This window comes from Cariama cristata, unplaced genomic scaffold (assembly GCF_000690535.1).
Source record: "Cariama cristata isolate BGI_N322 unplaced genomic scaffold, ASM69053v1 scaffold28675, whole genome shotgun sequence".
Classification (NCBI taxonomy): domain Eukaryota; kingdom Metazoa; phylum Chordata; class Aves; order Cariamiformes; family Cariamidae; genus Cariama; species Cariama cristata.
In genome coordinates, this window is record NW_009617409.1 from 4,166 (window position 1) to 25,120 (window position 20,955).

At 41.9% G+C, this 20,955-nt stretch overlaps 1 protein-coding gene across 1 annotated transcript; it reads right to left on the reverse strand.

Annotated features, from left to right (window-relative positions):
* Window positions 1-561: 561 nt before the first annotated feature.
* On the reverse strand, window positions 562-20,927 carry OPTN (optineurin). The gene is made up of 13 exons (XM_009700525.1): window positions 20,819-20,927; window positions 18,702-18,904; window positions 15,966-16,121; window positions 14,468-14,544; window positions 12,221-12,352; window positions 10,994-11,078; window positions 5,630-5,745; window positions 4,802-4,951; window positions 3,940-4,033; window positions 3,110-3,268; window positions 2,275-2,405; window positions 1,256-1,335; window positions 562-1,013 (listed from the first exon to the last, which is right to left on the reverse strand). The coding sequence occupies exons 1-13, from the start codon at window positions 20,925-20,927 to the stop codon at window positions 892-894; spliced, it is 1,614 nt and encodes a 537-aa protein (XP_009698827.1). The 3' UTR covers window positions 562-891.
* Between the last annotated feature and the right edge of the window lie 28 nt (window positions 20,928-20,955).

Below are 20,955 nucleotides of genomic sequence, written 5' to 3' on the forward strand. Positions count from 1 at the left end.
AATCCTGCTTCAACTTCCAAAATATTCACAGGCATAGATAATTTTACGCTTGCAATAGATTTATTTTGAAATGTGCAAATCCATTATACTCCTCTTTTTAAATTAGGTTACATCCATCTCAGCACTTTTTAGCACAATACTGTACAGGTTCAAATGAATTTTTTATAATAAAGAAGAATCAAGACAACACCTTAAAAATGATCAGTTCTATAAAACCAAGTGGCTTGGGTACACCAGGAGCTATGTGTATCAGACCTAAATGATCTGTTTTAAACCTTACCCACATCTGGCTAAAGCAGGAAGTTACATAAGCCATCAAAAATTTAACATCAGATTAGTATGGTCACAAGGGCAGAAATAAAACTGCCATCTGGAGAAAGAGCAGGGTTCATTTCAAATGCTCGATGAATACAGCACTACTCCATTTTGCTGAAAGCTTCTCAAACAGCTTTTTTAATACATTAAGTTTCCTGATATATACTATCTGAGAGATGAAGTATTTACAGGCTCACAGTACTTTCAATTGATCAGCATATATCCCATCTCCCTTCTGACTTCAGTGATTCAGCCCCGTTCTGTGGGCTCGCCATAAGGGCAGAGCATATCAGGGGAATGTTCCTTAAAGATTTCATAGCAGCGGACACACTGGGAGTTCTTTAATGCATCCATGTTGTTAACCTATAAAAATTCTTTTCCTAAAGCAGATTAAAACAAGATTAGTGAGTATAGGGCAGGGTAGGAGTTTTACCCTTTTCCCATTGATTTAATGAGAAAAAACCCTGAAAACCTCCTCACAGGATGTAAAGTTGAGTGTTATTTGAGCAGGAGAAAAACCCAAACCACGTGTTTGGCACGTGAAATTCCAGAAGATGAAGAATTGGAGGGCATCACTCAATTAATGCAGTCCATAACGTGAATCTGCAGTGTGTCCAAATCAGGCAGAATTTCTTCACATTTGGGACATGAATACATTGAGATATTCCGCTGCTCTGGCCAGTCTTGACTACCAGTTCCTGCAAGCAGAGAAGATAAATGATTTTTTCTTGTATTACCTGGCTTTTTTCACTCTTTTTTGTGGAGTGGTTGAAAGAGGACTGGCTCGGTCCTAACGGCCAGAGAATCATGCTCTCTGCAGCTAGCCAGTTGCCAGAATAGCCACAGGGGAGCTGAGGAGCTGCTTACAGCCAAGCAAAGCTGTTCTAAACTGAACCCAGCAGGGCCTGGCCCCATGAGCTGGAGAGGTTGCTTACGGTACCTCTTTGGACAAGGTGAGGTGAGTGTTCTCGCTCTGGTGCCCTGGCTCCGTGGCGATTCTGCATCTCCGCCAAAGAGTTCCTGCAGAGAATAAATAAGTCAAAGGCTCTGAAAAAAGACTAAGGAAAAGGTATCTTCCCTTTGTCTCCAGTAAAGGTAAGAGGATTCAAAATAAAATCAAAGGATTCACAAGTAAATCATGTCAACTGGTCATGCATTTAGTTCACAACTGCTGCTCAGAAACAGGACCTAGAAACACTGCTGCTTTGTGAGATCATGCCAGGGTCAAAAATCAGGGTCATACAACTGACACCACCAGGATTTGGGCAGCTACACACCTAGGGATCTGGGGCACGCTCCTCTGGAAAACTCCAAGGACTCTCAGCTATTCAGGGCAAACTGCAAATTTGATTAAAGCAGAAAAGCAAGTTATACCAGGAAAAGGGTTCCGTGTACAGTTAATGTGAAACGTAACTTGATTATTCAAATTCTGGGCACTCTTCTTGTACCCATGACTTCCACAATATGAGTGGAGGACATACGGTTAATATTTTTTTTCTCTTTTACAGCTAAGAGTGCTAAAATGGTGCAATTTCAGGGTATCACAGTACTTGGAAGCTATGGGTACTCACTTATCACTGCCACCTGGAGAAGCAGCAGATATCCCTGGCACACATGCAGCAAGCTTAGCTGCAGATTCACCACTAAGGTGAGAACCCAAAGAAACTCAGATGAATCAGCAGGGAGAATTTACCAAGCATGAATTATCCAAAGTGAAAACTTGCTAAGGCAGCCAAGTAAGAACTAACACACCTTACAGAGATTCTATCACAAAATTAAAATGAGAAGTCAGCCAATTCATTTTTTTTTCTCTTTTAAAATTCAAATTAACCAAGAGATAAAATGTCTGCAAAGTTGTTTGCCTTTCTACTGAGATGCTAGGAGGATAATGTTGGTCAACTCCAGCACATAAGGGTAACAAGACAGTCTAAAGGCAGCTCAGCCAAAATTTCTTCTCACCGGCCAAGATCTTCAAGGTTTTGCTGCTCTTTTAGCAGGTATGCCAGCTGGACAGCCAACTGCTCCTTCTCCTCATGGATCTTCTCTCTTGCTGCCCTCTCAGCATGGAAATCAGAACAATAAACCTCCATCTGATCAGAGAGATGAAATCACACTGAGAATCTGTAACTTAGACTGAATCATAGTCATATATTACATGCCAAAATAGCAAATCTGTATCATAGCCTGTATCTACTCAAAACACTCCTACAGTACCTACATACTGCAAAATGAAGACCTGCACTACTTACAAGATGAGGAAGACTCAGTCCTGTTTCTGGATTCTGTGTAAGATACTTCAGGTGTCTTATCTGGGACAATGCTATTGCCCTCTGCTGTACAGAGGCACAAATGAGGCAGAGACAAGCAGTGAGGAGGTGACTTGACCGAAGACATCCACAAATCTGTGGCACAGACAGTGGAACCGGGCCAAGATGCCAGTTCTGTGCCTTAAATGTGAGGCAGACCCTTTTTATTCACTGTTTACACACGCTAGTTTGAGTAAATTCATCCCTAAAACATATGCAGTGATTCTTAAGATGGTGGTTTTAAGTACACATCTATTCCCAACTTTTGTTTGTTGTGCCAGACTCCAGCATACACAGTTCCTCCTACAGAACTGTAGGATATGGTGGTAAAGGCTCTGCAGGGATCTGCAAGGCAGGCCGAGTAAGGGAATTATGCTTTGGAATTGAGGAAACGTATTCAGTATTCCAGAGTGAGCCATTAAATACCTCCTTCTGGTTTCTGAATATTGGGTGGGGGAACTAGCCCATTTCTGAACAACAGCTGATACCTGAGCACGGAGCACAGCCATGGTTTCAAGGTCCTCCTCTTGCTTAGCAATTATCTGCTTCATTTCATCTATCTGGAGCTGCTTTGCAGCAAGGGCTTGTTCTGCCAACTCCACCTTTGCATTCAGTTGTTCCACCACAACTTTATCCACTCTGTCCAGCTGCAAGGAAGAACTATGATTATGAGATGAACTCAGAATATGACCCTGCTTGAAGTGAAAGGTTGCTTCTTACTCCTCCTGTCCTTGGAAAAGCTTCCAATTTTGGTCATCAAAGGAACTTGGACTAAGACAGCAGTGGTGATTGATATTTTATTTTAAAGATTAGTTTTGAGCTTTCAAACTACATTGTATCAAGTTAAAAGAGAACTCCCTAATGGACACTGCAAAGGATGTTTTCCCACTTTCCAAAATTATACAGAAGAATCTGGCACTTCATGGAGCCTCAGTTATGAACAAGACCTCACTGTGGCAGGCATTCTCTTTAAGATTACAAAAATGTTTAGAGGTCCACCTTCCCAAATTTACAAGTCATGCTGCAGGAACACCTATATGCCTTTGCATATCATTGATCTCTAATGACTGGCCTCCATACCACACTGCAGATTAGACCTTACCCAGAAAACACCATGGAAGTACTGATGTGTGGATAAAGTTTTCTATAACTGACAGCACAGGCTCTACGTTTACCAGAGCCATGCTGCTATGTTGCATGCTATATTATGTGGAAGGGATAATAATTGTTTCCTGCCCAAATTTGTTCCTAGATACATTCTCCCATCCCTTCCTGCTCCCCCCTAGTTAATTATGATTTCTTCTTGTGATGAGTTTACCTCTTTGAGTTTCATTTCACTGATTGTTTTCATTGCCTCAGTGAGTTCAGGAAGGAGTTTGCTATATGCATCCTGTAAGCTGCTATATCTTGCCCTGTTTATGACAAGAAAAGAGGTGAAAGCTTGAAACACTTAAAAATTCTTTGAAATCTAAATAATGTTATAATTTAGAAAAAAGCCACCACCAGCTCCTTGCAAATCAATCTGCATTTCTGAGGCAAAAAAATCATGCTTTGTCTCAACATCTGTCTTGCAATGAGTTGTGTGCTGCTCTATCTATGGACTGAGTCCAAAAAAATGTTCTTAGTGATTGTCTGCATTTCATATTGAAGGATCCATCACCCAGTATTTTTATATCAAGCTCACAAATTCTGTTCAAAATGTAAGACCTCTCTCAGGAAGACATCCAAGTCTTGACTCAGAGGCTTCAAGTCAAGCAGAATTCATCAGGAGAAGAACCACAGACTCCAAAGATAATGAGCAGCTTCTCCAGCAGCTCAAGACAGGTCCTTCAGAAAGTTCAGCCTCTCTGTACAGCTTGGACTGACATTTTCACACTCCTTACATGGACTGCACATAAAAGGGAGCAAGGAGCTTACAGTTCAAATTTCTCCAAAGTGAGGGGTTCAGTAGATGAAAGAATATAGTTTGAACCTAACGTGGAGACTCCAGATTCAAAATGACACAGATGCTGAGGTGAATGCAGGTTTCTAGTTCAGACTCTAGAAATATAACATGGTTTCAAAGGGTGCAGAACACAAAACTAGTATTTCAGATTCAATTCCCCTTTGGCCAGCTTCCCTTGAACTTCCCTTCCTCACTGACAATACCTCCCTGGAATATAAATCCAAGTCGTACTCACTTTTCTTCATGTGTCTTGGCTTGTTCCAGCTTCACTTCTGCCTGCATGCTCTCCACCTGAAGTTCCAGTTTCTTGATGGTGTATATTAGCTGCTGCTTCTCCTCCAATTCTGATGCAGCAGCCAAGCTTTTTCTTTCCAGTACTTGGCACCTGTCAGAACAAGGAAAAAAGGTTAATTGCTCCTGTTCAGTTTTTCCTGATGGATTTGGCCCACTAGGCATATTGCAAAAGGAATCTTTGTGTGGTTCACTTTAAAAGCTTATTTTGATGATGAACAAGGAAAGACAAAAATGAATCTATACACAACCATCAGAAAACAAAGCTACTGAAACCAACACTTTCTTTCTTACTATTATGAATCTCAAAGAACTGGAATTTGACAGAAACTAACCAACTAAAGTGAGGGTCTTGTAACCACTTTTTATAACCTACACAACTGGTCTACAAAAGCACAGACAGTTCATGTGAAAAGGGTCATAACCAGGTCCTTTAGCTTCTTCCCCTAAGACTAGAACAGGGATTGATTATGTGAAGCAGAGAACAGGAAAGATTTGCCTTTACATCAGGAAGGGTTAAAACCCAGATCTTAAAATTCAAGGCACTGGGGTTCTATTTGTAGAACTAGGCTGGCAGCTCAGATTTTCTGACAATTACTGTATTTCTGTACTTTCATCTCCACTTACAAAGAAGGACCAATCTTTTACAGCATTTCTATGAAACAGATAGTTAAGTTGGTATTTGCAGAGCTGGTGAGTTTCCCAAGGTGGGAGTTTTCATACAAATATATACTGGGTGTCACGGCAGAACTTTTGTTCTTCTGAATCTTACTTTTCTTGAAGCCTCTTCTGAATCAGTTCTGCTTCTTTTAACTTCTCATGGGCTTCCTGAAGCTCTTTAAAGAGAGCACAAACTTGCAAATTCAGGGTTTCCACTTCACTGCCAACCTTTCAGAAAAAAAAAATAAGGAAAATTACATATGGACAATTCAAGAGAGCAAAGTTGCAGGCTAAGAGATCTAAGCAGGAAGTATCATTCTTTAGAAAAATCATAAATCAGTATGCACCATTAGACTCTGTATGCAGTAATAAGGCCCCATCCACAAGGCTTCACCACTACTAATTATTCCTAAATGTGGCAGAACCCCATTTTGACTTAACACTTTCATAAAATCCAAGGGACTCAAAGACAACACTATTACTGACTTTCCAACGTTGGCGAGAACACACCTCATGCAGATGGGAAACACACCCACATTTTCTTTCTAAAGAGTTCACTATTTAAAGTACATGAGAAAAGCAGACAGACTTCGTGATTACTGCCACTCCTCTAAACAATAGCTATAGTCTGTCAAAGAAACACAAGCAAATGATCTATCCCTAGGTAGGCTTCCAGTCTGCTAGCATCAGTGTGCTCTTTAGAAAGGGGTGTGACAGCAGTTGTAGATCAGAAGCAGCAGTTTGGAAGTAGAGAAGTAGATGAGGCAGACTAAAACCTTAGACTTTCTCCTCCCAGTTATATCCTGCACTGGCATTATCCTTTCCATTCTAGTGTCACCGTTTAAGGCTGGGCCTGCAGTTAAAGCAGACAGCAGATGCTCTCTATTAACCCCTTCCTTCCCCCAGAAGGGGAAAGAAAGGAGAAAAGAGAGAGAGCCTTACGGGTTGGAAATTAAAACTACTTTAATAAAACAATAACAATGAAAAAACAGAATAATAATATCAATACTAATGCTACTAATAACAGAAATAAAAGAAAAAAATATACAAAACCAATCCTGAGCTTCCCAATGATGATTAGGGAATTGCAAACTGTGGCAGAGCAGGCAGCCAAATGTCCCGGACTGGACTCCGCAGCTGACAGGAACCGGATTCAGGAATGCAGGGATCAGGATCAGAGGCAGGGGGACAAGCAGGGTCCCACAGGGATGCCGGCCATGAAGGAAGAGAGCCTGACCCCCGTGATCCCTGAGCTTTATACTGAGGATGACGTGGATGGGATGGAGTACGGCACTGGTCAGTTTTTGGTCACGCGTCCCACCGCAGGTGTGGACTTTTCACTTGCTTAACATAAGAGAGCCAGCAGTGACCTTGGTTCTCATAGGAATAAGTATAAACATGGGCCTCTCTGCATACCAATCCCACCGTTACTTTAGTAACAACTATAAACATCAAGCGTTATCAATTCGGAAAGCAGACACTGTCTGGAAAACATGTAGCCAACTTCAGAAAGTACAGTTACTTAGAAGAGACTTAACTGAAAGTAAATCTACTGAAAGGAGAAATAGTCCTGTTTTAGCCAAACCAGCACATCTACTTTCCTCTGTTCTTGTTTCAGGCAGAAAGCAGAGAACACAGAAGTTTTTACGCATTGTAATTTATTTTGATTACACATGAAACCCCTCCAGCCAACGGCTACTCTCCCTACACATACCAGCCTCTCCCATACCACACACATGAGAACCACAGGTCTGGAAGATTTCAGCTTTTCAACTTTTTGAAGGAGAAAATACAACCCTAAATGGTAACTCCATTACCATGCATTCATGAATTAATTTTGCAAACCAGGAAGCTGACTTCTAGTAAAACTGTAATCAGTTTTGTTGCAAGTTTCTGGCCCTTTCATTTGGCCTTCAGACCACAGGAAGATCACTGAAGGATTCTAAGGACAGCCAAAAAACAAGAGGAGGAAAGAAACAGCAGCTGGGTTCTCCTCCAATCCAAGACACAAAGGACACCTCAGAGTTTGAATTCTTAAAATACATCCCCAAACTCTAGTAGGCATGAAACCTTTGACTCCTGCTGGTTTGTAGACCCTGAAGTTACACCCTGGAGCCTTCCTCAAGAAACATCTGAATCTCATCATCACACTAACATCAGTTTAATTGTCCCTGGTACCATAATTTTCATTGATAATATCTTATCTCATCAAATGCATGGAAAGTCTCCAGTCCAGCTTGGGAATGAGCTGGGTGGCTGAAAAGGTACCAGGTGTATCAAGAGCATGTGGCTAGACAAGTGGACAGTGAGGTGGATTGAGAACTGGCTGAACAGCAGAGCCCAGAGGGTTGTGTTCAGCAGAGCAGAGTCTAGTTGGAGGCCTGTAGCTCGCAGTGTTCCCCAGGGGTTGGTTCTGGGTCTGGCCTTGTTTAACCTATTCATCGATGACCAGGATGAAGGGGCGGAGCGTACCCTCAGCAAGTTCGCTGGTGATGCAAAACCGGGAGGAGTGGCTGATACACCTAAAGGCTGCACTGCCATTCGGCGAGAGCTGGACAGGCTGGAGGGTTGGGCGGAGAGGAACCTGATGAAGTCCAACAAGGGTAAGTGTAGGGTCCTGCACCTCAGGAGGAACAACCCCCTGCACCAATACAGGCTGGGGGTTGACCTGCTGGAGAACAGCCCCACGGAGAAGGACCTGGTAGTCCTGGGGGACAACAAGTTGCCCATGAGCCAGCAATGTGCCCTCGTGGCCAAGAAGGCCAAGAGTATCTTGGGGTGCATCAGGAAGAGTGCGGCCAGCAGGTCGAGGGAGGTTCTCCTCCCCCTCTACTCTGCCCTGATGAGGCCACATCTGGAGTGCTGTGTCCAGTTCTGGGCTCCCCAGTTCAAGAAAGACAAGGAACTACTGGAGAGAGTCCAGTGGAGGGCAACGAAGTTGATGAGGGCACTAGAGCATCTCCCTTATGAGGAAAGGCTGAGGGAACTGGGTTTGTTCAGCCTGGAGAAGACTGAGAGGGGATCTGATCAATGCTTATAAATACCTTAAGGGAGCATGTCAAGAGGATGGGTGGTGCCAGAGACAGGCTAAGGGGCAACGGGCACAAACTGAAACTGAGGAAGTTCCATCTGAACATGAGGAACAACTTCTGTACTTTGAGGGTGGCAGAGCACTGGCACAGGCTGCCCAGAGAGGCTGGGGGGGCTCCTTCTCTGGAGATACTCAAAACCTGCCTGGACGCAATCCTGTGCAACTTGCTGTAGGTGAACCTGCTTGGGCAGGGGGGTTGGACTGGGTGATCTCCAGAGGTCCCTTCCAACCCCCACCATTCTGTGATTCTGTGAAAAGCTCCAGTTTTCTAACAGGGAAAGTCCACCACTTCCCCAGGCAACTGCAGCAATGGAAGTTGTTCATTCATGATGACCTCTGAACACTTCCAGCTTTCATCTCAGAGCAGAAGTGTGGAACACAGCCAGCGTGACTGAGAGGCAGACAGAACACAATTGTCTACTGACAGATGTTGCCGAGGTCACCCTCCACAAGCTGCCCAAGCTAATATCATCCACCAGTCATACCAAGCAAAAGGGACTGAACATAATGGTGTAAACACTCACGAGCACATTGCACTATGCTTTTTCTACCTCAGAAGAGGTAGAATAGATCATTCTTCTACCATCATAGCTGCAAAACAAGCCTCAAAATTATTTTGTGCAGCAATCCAACTAATCCAGTCATGCTCACAGATGAAAGCACTGATTTTTGTAAGGTGATGGCATTCCAATTTGCAGAAAACTATACATCAGTAGAAATGGCCTTAACAGAAAAAGTGTCAACAAATGAAACCATATATCACTGGCAAGAGTCTGACTTTTAATAAAGCTGGACTCTGAATTCTTGGTCCCTGGAGAAAACCATTGTAATTCAAGATATTTTACTTAACTGGAACACAATTAATCCATGCTTCTGGAAAGCAAGTCTGGCGGCCTTGCTCAAAGAAAAGGCTAACCTGACCCAAAAAAATCCCATCCCACAGTACAGACTGTCTCTCCCCAACACCCATGTCTTACCCTGCACCGGAAAGGAGCAACACCCAAATCATAGCCTCCCAGATCTCTGCTTCTGGGAAGCTTGCAAGCAGCCTCCCAGGGAAGGCAGAGCAATAACTGCAGTGGTGCTTTAAGATGACTCATCTCAGGAACCTGGCTGAGGTTAGTGTCCAGCTGCTGTTTGGCAGAGGATGTGCTCTAGCCTCTTCTCCCCAAGTCACTCCTCACTCTCCAAACAGAGCCAAAGCAGGTTTGAAAAACTTTTTCCCTTCTCCCAGAACGTCTTCAAATGCAGAGCCCCCAAAAATGGTCCACACTGCACCCCCACATGGTTTCATTAAATATCTATGTTTTACAATAGGGGCAGGTAACACGAGCTCCACTGACAAGAGCCCTCTGAAGAAACCCAGCAGCATATAAATGGAAGTGACTGCCGTCACAAGCACGTAACTATGCTGACCTCAATATTGGCGTGTAGATGAGGGGCATCTGGCTCAAGTTGTAACTCAGGCAAAGTTAAGATAAAAATATTGGAAAGAATTAACTGAGACATCATCTGCTTTCCCTAGAAAGGACATCTCTTGGCCTGACTACAAACTGGTCTTGTTTAATTAAGCCAGCCCTGCCCTAAAATACTTGTCCTGGCCTTCAGAAAGGCACAGGTCTCCAGCAGATCCCATGGCATATTTGCTAGCCCCATGCAGCACCTCAGATAACCCACACGACCTCATATACAGGCACTCTTAGTTGCCTGTACTATGCAGTTGCACCGAACCTGAATGGATCTCCACTGCTGTGGGAGCTTACACACTTATCTCACATAGAGAGGCTTACAACTGTAGGCACATAAATTTCGGTGTCTGAATCTAGAGTTGAATCCTAACCCCAACAACCATTCAAACCCTTAATTGAAAACATCAGGACTGAGTTTGCTTGGAACTGTGTCTCCATCCAAGATAGTTATGCATATACAATACATCCCACCAAAAACATGGAAAAAATCAAACCACGTGCCATATGAGCTCCACATTTAAAGTCTGTTTTACAGTACGCCGTCATTGGATTCTGATCCAAAAGCTGACCTAGCCAGCAGCGAGGAAATTCACCCAATCTAGAAGAGTTTCTGGAGCTAGAAATAACAGCACCTCTCTCTGTTTAGTGGGCATGGCTAGGGCAATGAGGTATACCTGCAATTATGCCATGCTTCCCTAATTCTTGGCCATCAATCTCACCCCTTTTTGGGGGCTGGTGTAATTTGGAATCACCTCTAAAATATAGATAGGAGAGTTCAAAATTCACTTCCATACCCTGTGCAGGATAATTGCCTCTTGCTCCTTGAGTGCAAGTGGAAATCTAGGCCCTGAGGTTGTTGGCCTCAACGAGTAAGCTGTATGTTATTCAATCTCAGCTCAGGAGGACAGGTACTTACAGCCTCGGAACTCTCCTCTTCTTCGTGTTCAGTTTGTGTCCCACTCTCCAGGCAGTTGCTGGCTTCCTTCTCCAACTCTGACAGTCTGGAAAACAGAAGGAGCCAATAATGATGGGTTTGGCCTATACTTAAAGCGAGATTGTGACTATTCAAGGATTTCATGCAAGTGATGTACTATCTTTCTAACATGACAGCCACAAACGAGAGGCAGAATTGAAAGCACAGACCAGCAGGAAAGCCTGCACAATCACGAGGGTTCCTGAAGAACACAAGACACCTAGCATGTATATTTCACTAAAATGGATAGAGAAGCCTGCAGTTGTGGTGAAGGACAGTGACATTCAGCCCACAGTGATCAATCTTTGGTACAGTCCAAAACTGCACACCCTTTGGAAATGGGTCAGCCTGTTCACTGAATCCAGGAATTAATATTGCCTCTATTTTCCTTTGGTATTTTCAGAGGCTGAGATTTCTAAGAATCATTGGGCTATGGCTCATTACCTTTTCTAGGAAGGCCATGTAGGAGCAATTACAGTGACACCAACCTTTCATAGTAGATAATGTCCAGGAAGTCTTACTCTGTCTCTGCGAAGTGAGGATTTGGAACAGCTATTGCTTAGGCAGTTTTCCACGCCTGAACAGTCATGCCGATTTATACCACTATAATTGAGCTGAGACAGACCCTCATGCAGGTCTCACTGGAAAAACTCTCTTAGACAAGTTTGGAATTAAACTTATTTTGGACACTTCTAAGAAGCTTTTGCAAACTCACACATTGCTAAATGTAGCCTGCCAATATCACGAAGAGGACTGTAATCCCTGTTTTATACATGGTGATTTGCTTAAGGCCCCACACGCAGATGATTCATACAAGAACAAATAACTATGGAGGAATGAGTGGAGAGAACATCCTCAAGTAGTCATTATATGATTCTGACATAACCTGGGGAAAGTTCGAACCCAAGAGGAAATGGGTAACTTCTCTTGATCTGTGGTGCTATAGGAAATAATTAAAAAATATGGAAACTCTTTTGCCCATGGAAGAGAACCTGTGGTTTATCCCTATAAGGACTACCACAAAAATAAGTTATTACTACTGAGTGTTCGGGAAATTCCCCATCCAGGTCACACTGATATTTCAGCTTGTCGCTGATCAGCCACAGACTTGGTACTGCACCAGCCCTGAAAGAGAACAGCTCCAAATGTTACAGTGCATCTACTTCATACCTCTCTTTGTGATCCTGCAGCTCCTTCTCCAGTTTTTCCCTCTTCTGAGTTTCATTTCTAAGGCAGCAGAGCAGCTGGCTCACAGTTAGCTCTTCAGACTCCAAATTCTTAGATTCATCCACAGGTTTGTTCCTGCGTCAAACCAAACCAGATGTAAATAACAACAGCTATGATTTTACTAGAGCACTCCTTTATCTCTAATTCTGTGATCCAGTCTGAGAGGCCACCGTTTCACACAGTGCTGAAAACCAACACTCTGAGCAAAGGGCTCATTCCCAAGAACGAAGACCGCTAGTCACAGTCCCTGTGCGTGCAAATGCAGTCCTTGCTTTGCGCAGTGCTCAGACAGTCCCCTCCAAGCTGGGGGAACAATTTAGTAATTAAGCAAGGAAAACAAAAGCGGTCAAGACAATACAAAATCCAGTGCATTTATTCTGACCTACTTTGCAGCCCCTTTTGCAAAGTGCTGCTGTCTGTTCCCAAAATAACTTTTTTTTTTTCCCCTCAATGAAGCATGCAACATTTCTTCTCTCTGTCTCATTCCTTTCCAGGAAAAGAAGGCACGTTCCAATAAAAACAGTCATCAGAAATTGCTTTCTTTTTCAGAAAAAATCTCTTCAATGTTTCACCTCCCTCATAGCTCTTTTCAAAATCACATTATGCTACCTCAGAAGTGAACCAAAACAAATACAAAACTATCTGAAAAATACAGCAAGTTAATTTCCTGGTGATACAATACTGTATTCTATTCCTTCCATTTTCATGTCCATCTAGACAGAAGGTCAAAATCCCCTAACTATATGGTAAAATAGGCAGGTTATATAGACTGTACATTTCAGAAGCTCAGCTGTAAAACAGTATGTGTTTAAAACTTTGCTTTTGTAGTTCAGAACGGAAAGTAAAGCATAGTTCTCTATGTGCTCCTGAGAGCCAAAAATCTTTGGTGAGCAAAATTCAATACCCCAAAGACAGCGTTCAGCCAGGATATTTTAAGTAAATAACTTTTATCGGGGGATTTTTAGTGCACAGTTCTCATCTTACAGAAATAAACCTGTCCTGAGTGGATCACATTTCTCTGAACCTGTTAACAGCACCAGTCTAAAGTTTCAATACTGGACAAAGACATGTGGTGACACAGGAAATATTTTAGGAGGTACATGTACCCCATGTTCTTGTAGATGTGGCCCAGATATTCATCAAAAGGTAAGCAAGTCCCACAGAGAATGTCTTCTGGTAATCAAGAGTGTTCTCACAAGCCACCAATAACGACAAGCTTAATACTTGCAGCCTGGTCTATGGTCAGCAATTCTCTGTTTCATCCATGACCATACCTTTAACCCCCTCCCACTTCAAATTCTTAACTGCACGCTGAGGGACACGTTTTCTATGTCATTACATTAAAACGCTGTTCTCCCTTGCAGTGACGTAGGGAGTGACAACCTGTACATGGAGCACAGCTTTCCGGCCTGCTATGCCCTTAGCATTTTCTATATCCTTTCCTTCCAAAAGCAAAGGGCACAAAGTAAATAAGAGAGTTCAGCCACAACCATCTAGCTGCTAAATTGGGCAGTATCCAAAATGGAAAGTTTAATAGTATCAGCTGTCTATGTCCATGAGGAGTAAAGGTTCAGCTAGGGGCAAGAAAGTCCCTTGTGTCCTGGAGCTGATGTAAAGATCAAATTTTGAGAAGTAACCTAAACAGAATCCTGTTATCTTAAGCCTAGTAACGTGAAAAATAAGGACTATGTTATTGCACTGTCTACCCCACCGTCATACACTTTATACCAACCACACACAAACAGAACAGACAGGTTTAGATCTGAAAGACTACAAGACCTCTGATCCTTACCAACATCGTTATAATGGGGTTGAGGACAGATACTCTATCAGATGGTCTCCAATGACTAGAAGAGAGGGAGTCCCTGCAGCCTCTATCTGTATCTTTTCTGTTTGGCCTCCCTTAAAAGCCTGAAAAGTTGGCAAGTCAGCATGTACATAAATGCCTGGCTAACTGGCCAGAATATGCACTCTCTCTTGTCAGCTAGTGAAAACTGAGGGGAAGAATGTCAGAGAGCTGAGGGTCTTTCTGACTTGGTAGGAAGGTAGAGCTACTGCAATGGAGGGTTGCAAGGCCATAGAAAAACAGAATTTTCTAGTGTATTCCTCATAGAAAAAAGTTGCCTCACATTGAAAACAAAACACTTTGCAGAAGTCTGAATCACATACATCACACAAGAACCTACGTACATGTAGGTAGCAATGTTACTGGCCATTTCACCACTATTCTCTTGCTGTTCCTTTGCAGTTCTATTTACTTCGCCTTCCTAGGAAAGGAAAAAACACTGTTAGCTTGATATTCGGACTAAGCAGGACACCGTTTTATTTACTTGAATTAAGGAAGGAAGAAAAACAGGGAAAACTACTATCATGGCAATAAAAAGAAATAAAACCATAGAACTCCTACAGATCAGTTTCATGTTTGGAAATTCTTAACTTAAATACTTCATATGCCTTTCCCTGTATCTCTTCCAGAAAAGAGGAACAACAATGATATTTGGCCTTCTCCCTTCATCAGCAACTTCCATGGCCACTCTCCCCCATAAAGATCACTGGGCACCACACAGCAATGGCCAACACCACTGCAGGTGACTTTAAATATAAGCCTAAAAACCATTCTCCTGCCTCCCAAAAGAACCACTCTTCATTCCCACTACAAAACTCACTCCCTGATCTTTGTAGCCCAAAGGAGAATCTTTGTAGCAAAAAAAGGAGAATGCATCCTTGAAGGTTTCCTGCAGTCTGAAGTTTTCTTCGACAACTCCAAACAAGTTTTAATTAAGTTCTCTTAATTTCTTGTTGCACTTGTGCTTTCCAGAGAGGGATCTGCTATTATGGGGATAGGGGAGACTCACATTTTCACTTTTCACATTCTGCCTGTGAAGATTTTTCAGATACAAGAACAGTAGAAAAAGTAGATTTTTGCGCCTCTAGGAATCCACTACAGCTTTGCATTTAGTTTTGTTTGCCTGCATCTCTACATATCTGTCAGTAGAAAGTGAGCCTCATTCTCAAAAGAAAATGCCCCCCTCCATGCATAGATCTTGCCCCTTAACAAAACATAGTACCGATGTTCCCAGGAATTCCAGCTAAGACTCTTAACATTCTGAATTAGTCCAAAGTCACCTGCTGGACTCTGTTGGTTTTTCCAGAGAATATTTTTAGTGTAATGGAGGCTACCTACAAAATTAATTTACTTTGAGCATGAAAGTGGAAGGACAAAAATAAATTCCAAGTCCTTTACCACTACATCTTGTAATACATAAGCGCCACGTCAGGTAATATACAAGACCACAGAATCATAGAATCATTTAGGTTGGAAAAGACCTTTAATATCATTGAGTCCAACCACACAACTCTTCTCCCAAATCCATCATACCTGTATCTTGTGCTACTGCTGTTGCTAGCAGTTTGTTGTTCCCCTTCAAAGAGGCATAAAGACTTTTCATTAATATGGGTATAGATTCACCCTTTCTACTAAAGGAAGACAGGGTGCTAAATACCTCACTGTAGAGTGTCATCAAGCAAACACTGTCACCGTAATTACACTCAAATCTGACTTCCGTATCATTTAACCTGATACAAGAAGAAAATTCAGTTTGCAAAAAAAAGAAAAAAAAGGAGGACCAAGCTGGAACCAAAGTTTCTGGCCACAGGTCACTCTGTTGTTTTTATTCCCTTCACTTACATTCATCCCAATCTCCACAAAGGAATCGTCTGTTGAGATGTTCAGCTTGACCTGCAGTTCTGAAATGATGGCTAGCAGATCTGCCTTCTCAGCCTGGAGCCGCTGCACCTGAGATTTCAGCTGCCTCGCTTCCTTCTCGGGAGCCATGGAGCCCTCCTGGGATAAATGAACCCTGCATTAGCCAACCAAAAGGAAACACCAGCTAAGGAGCACAGAGCCTGAACGCAACCACGATGTCCTGCATCCCTACTTCTCTGTTTAGGTTTGCCAGGAAAAGCCCACTGTATAGATCCCTAAACTATGGTCCACTAGACAGCAAGAAGTCTAAACTGTGAAATCAAGTTAAACAAATGATGAGCATCATGCTTCTAGGAAACATGAGCCTGGTTCTCTGAATGTACAAATTAGGATGTAAATCTTTGCCTGAATCTATGCTCTCACTACCACACAGGGTCTCAGCCGACCTACAGAATTATTGTGTTTTTTCACCTGTATTCTTATTCCTCTTTTTCCAAATCTACCTAAGATTCTAGGGAGAAAAGGCCAGTGGGCAGAGAGCTTTTCCACACACCCCACTGTCCGCCTTTCCCCACCATACAACGTCTCTGTACCCTATCTCCATGTATAAATCTCTCTCTGTATCCCTGACCTTCACACAAAGTCCTATATCCCTTCCAGAAAGCCTCTGTCCCTCAGAGATTCTCCCCAAAATTCATCTCTCCTTCCAATCATGAGTGTCTCCTTCACCTTCTGCCTCGTCCCTTTCCTCAGGATCCTCAAAACTCTCTCTTAAGCCTCTACATAACCAGGAAGCCTCATTTTTTTTTCCTCTCCTTTAAATGCCTCTCCCCATTATGAAACTTTCCCTGTGAGTTGTTTCTTCCTTATTTTGTAATCTGAGCCTTCCACCTCCTAGTAGTGCCTTTATGACACCACACACCATCAGTGTAAATTCTGGACAATTCCTGGAGTCTGAATTACATTCTAATCTATCACTCATAGCAAATCTCCAAACTCTTGTTATGCTGACAGTGTCTCTCATCCTGCAGTACCACCCTACCCACCTCGGTTGCTGCTGTCTCTGATTTCGTGCTTATGCTGTAAGAGTATGCAATTAGAGTCAGTTCCAGGGAAGAAGAGAGAGCTTTACAGCAACATGTGCCAACAGAGGTACAGTTTTGAGAGAAACCCTCCTACGAATGCTGATTTATCACTAAAGGAGGCAACACAATATATCTGTGATTTATTTTCAGTGAAACAGAGATGTCACTTAATGGTAGCAATAGACTATAGGCTATGTCAGTTAATAATAAAACACAGAGGTGAGAGAAACTAGACTAATTTTAAGTTAGTCTTTCTGTTAGAGGAAATTTTTTCATGTTCCTTCTAAACAATAAAAAAAAAAGAATTGAAGTAGAACTAAGGCGTTCAAGAGAGAAAGTTATTTTGGCTTAAATGACACCATCAGCCTGAAAATCATAATCAGAAATTAAAATGTTGCTGTTTAAATTACAGTTACCACTGGCTGATAAAACTGCAAAGAATCATGGAAGAACCAGGGTTTACTCTATGAAGTTCTTGGAATGAGATAATGAAAAGAGATTTATTTTTACTTTTCTGGATGTTACTCAAGCAGGTTGGATCACTCTGTCAATAACATACTTTAAGTATTCAAAATACAAGAAGTTCTAAAACAGGTAGAGGCAGAATAAATCCTTTACTTCTCCTTAAAAACTATTCCGGATTTATGAAATTCTGAGTTTCCTTGACAAGCCTGAAACACAACTTTTAGCCTGTAAAGATTGTGTAGAGTAATACTTTATACATGTATATATACAAAAATAGTATACATGTATACTATTTATACATGTCTTACTTGCCCCTTGTAACTTCTGAACTCATTGGCCAATTTTGATTTACATACTGAAAAATTTCTTACAGAGTTCTGTAAAACAGGCAGTCCGGAGAGGAAAGGAGAGTCTATTAGTGTCTCTGTTGATAAAAAAGCTAATACACTCATCCTTCATCAGGCAACAGGGAATCCACATGGGTCCTGGAGGGACCACATACCAGGATGCATCAGTTTGGCTCTGCATGAAACTTCTCATTAAACATCTCTTCACATGGCCATGTGGGACACAAAGCAGGTTTTGTTTTAATAGGCTTTGTCCATACAGGTCTTCAGTACTACCTGCAAAATGTTGCCTGGCTACTAAGCAATCACCTGCAACATTAGAAATGATGTGTTACCGAGCCAAAGGTAAGACAGAGGGAGAAAGCTCAGTCAGACTCAAATGGCGCAGCAGAAGTACAGATCTAATCTGACCTCAGTAAAAGAGCTTTCATGAGAGGAGAATGATATAATAACTATAGATGGCAGGTCTTTTTTTTTTTTTTGCTTACAAGTCAACTTCTCCCTGGAAATAGATACCCAACAGTAAACAAAACAAAGCATTGAAAGTTAGCAGGAAATGTTAACTTCTTATGTCTAGAATGTTAATTACTATTAATTAAATGTTAGTGGAAATGTAAATTATCTCAGATGTGGCACAATTTTCTGTTAGTACACCGAGAAGCCTCACTTTACAAAATAAGTCAGACCAAGACCTCTTATTAGAGTCTAAGGATAAAAATGGAGATGTTAACAAATCTCCAAACTTCCCAGTGCGATGAAGGGACTGAATGCTCCAGACTTTCAATTCAAAAGTGTGTTAATCCAACCAATTCCTTATTTACCATTTCAGCTCCTTCTTCTTTTTCCTTTAAGCTCTGAAGTTGTTGCTGTAGCTGTTCATTTTCAATGCACTTGGCTAGCAAGCACTGCTTAGCCTCTTTAAACCTTAACTCGTAAAATTCTCGTTCTTCTTTCTGCTTCTTTCGCCAGATGGAAAGTTCCTCATATCGGTCCTTCATAGCTTGGTTATGCAACTTCATGGCTTCTAAACGATAGCCAGAGACAAGACATTGATTCACATTAATATTCTGTCAGTGAAACAGCAGATTTCCACTACACTGAGCTCAGCATTCTTCAGTATCAAACAGGTTAGCAATAACTGGGTATGAAATGTGAACTTCCTTCTCATGTACCTTAAATATCAAACCAAAACTAAACTTATTATAGTCCGGTAGCACTATAATAAATAGCATTAAATCCACTGCTGAAATCACATGCCCACACTCTCTCACTTCATGACTTATTCCTAAACCAAGAAGTACAAGCAATAAGTACTGTTCAGAAGAGGTACTTGCCATCTTGCTGCTTGTGTTATTTACGTGATCAACCCAAATAAAACTACTGAACAGAGATTCTGAAACCACTGAGACTTCGGAGGGAAAACAGACATCCTAGACTGGTAAATTACCACATGAAAACAGATGCTATCAAGTCAAATGTCGCAAATATGCCCAGCAATGCTCTGCTTGAACATTTGGTTAAGATTTGATTGAAAGCATTGAAAAAACATACCTGACAACTTAGAACAATGTCAGTTCCTCCTGGCTGGGAAGCCATGGGTATGTAACAAAGTCAGTATGTAACGTCAGCCTTACTATTGCAAAATGCTTACAAGATTTTTAGGAAGAGTCAATGAAAGTATTTCAGACTTACTTTTTTTAAAGCAACAATCTCAAGGTCAATTGCTTGAAAATATTTTATACATTGTATTTTCCACTAACTTTCTTTAAGTCCTAATGTCATATTATAAACTGCCAACAAATCCTTCAGGCTATGCAAAGAAATGTAGCTCTGGAAAGTGATTCTGCAAGGTATGAGTTACAGCAGCTGTAAATATGGTCCCAAAACATTATCTTATATGATATAGGACCCTTTAGCAAAATACCAGAGGTACTTCTAGAAACAACTTTCCTGCCAGATACTCATGAAACTCCAAGGCAGAGAACTTGGGCCAGGTCCAAAAATGATTCAGGCAAAATTTAAACAGTAGTGTAAAATCACAGCACGCAAGATATGTGACTTCATGCTCTGCTGCCACATAAACAGTGAGGTACCTCTGTCTTTTACACAGGAAATTCTCAGATCTCTTGGGTTTTGCTCTATCCATTTAAAAAAAAAATATCTTATCTGACACCTAAACTCCTGGCATCCAGAAACAAATGTATCTCACCTGAAAGACTCAAATCATTAGGCATTTTCAGGGAAACCTATCGGCTTCTCCCAGAGACACCCTGCCGTGGCCACCACTTCCTTTTGAAGTACAGAAGGTGCTGGTGCTGCCACACCTAGTTCATAGTCATTACTATTACAATGGTTGGACTCGATGATCTTAAAAGTCTTTTCCAACCTGAACGATTCTATGATTACTACATACATTGCAGGACAGCCTGCTCCAATTCCCCTCTCCGACCGAGGATGCAGCTCCTTTCAGACAGCATCCTACCCCAAACTGTTCTTGGCGCTGTGCAGTATCCACCCCTCCTGATGCACCTATGGCAAAATGTTTGTCTGTAATGCAGCTGCCCAACAGTCCTAAAATACAAACCAAAAAAGCTTTTGGAGGTTGACGAGCAAAGTGTATATCATACCAAGACATTTTTCACCTCGCCTCCTAAAATACACAAGTGCTATACTGCTTATATGTATAATTCTAAAGCAAGTAAGTCACCCATACATTGGACTGTTCTCCCCCTAATCTTCCATGACAATTCAATTTCATGTGTCCTATCAAATTGGCCTTGCCACTTGCAGAGTCATTTATACAATGAATGCTACCCAGGTATAAAATGTTATCCAGCAAGGGCAAATGAGCACAGAATTCATACCCATAGGACAAAAAAACACCACAGAAGAGACTCAGGGCTTTTGCATTTCAAGACCAGTTCTCATGCACATTCACCTTTTAACTCATTGTTCTCAGTGATTAGTTCTTTCATCTGTTGTACCATCTCTTCTGGGGTGTAAGTACTAAGGGCAGGGGCACCCACGCTGTCTGTTCCATTTTCCATTTTACTCCTGGGGTGCTCTCCATTTTCA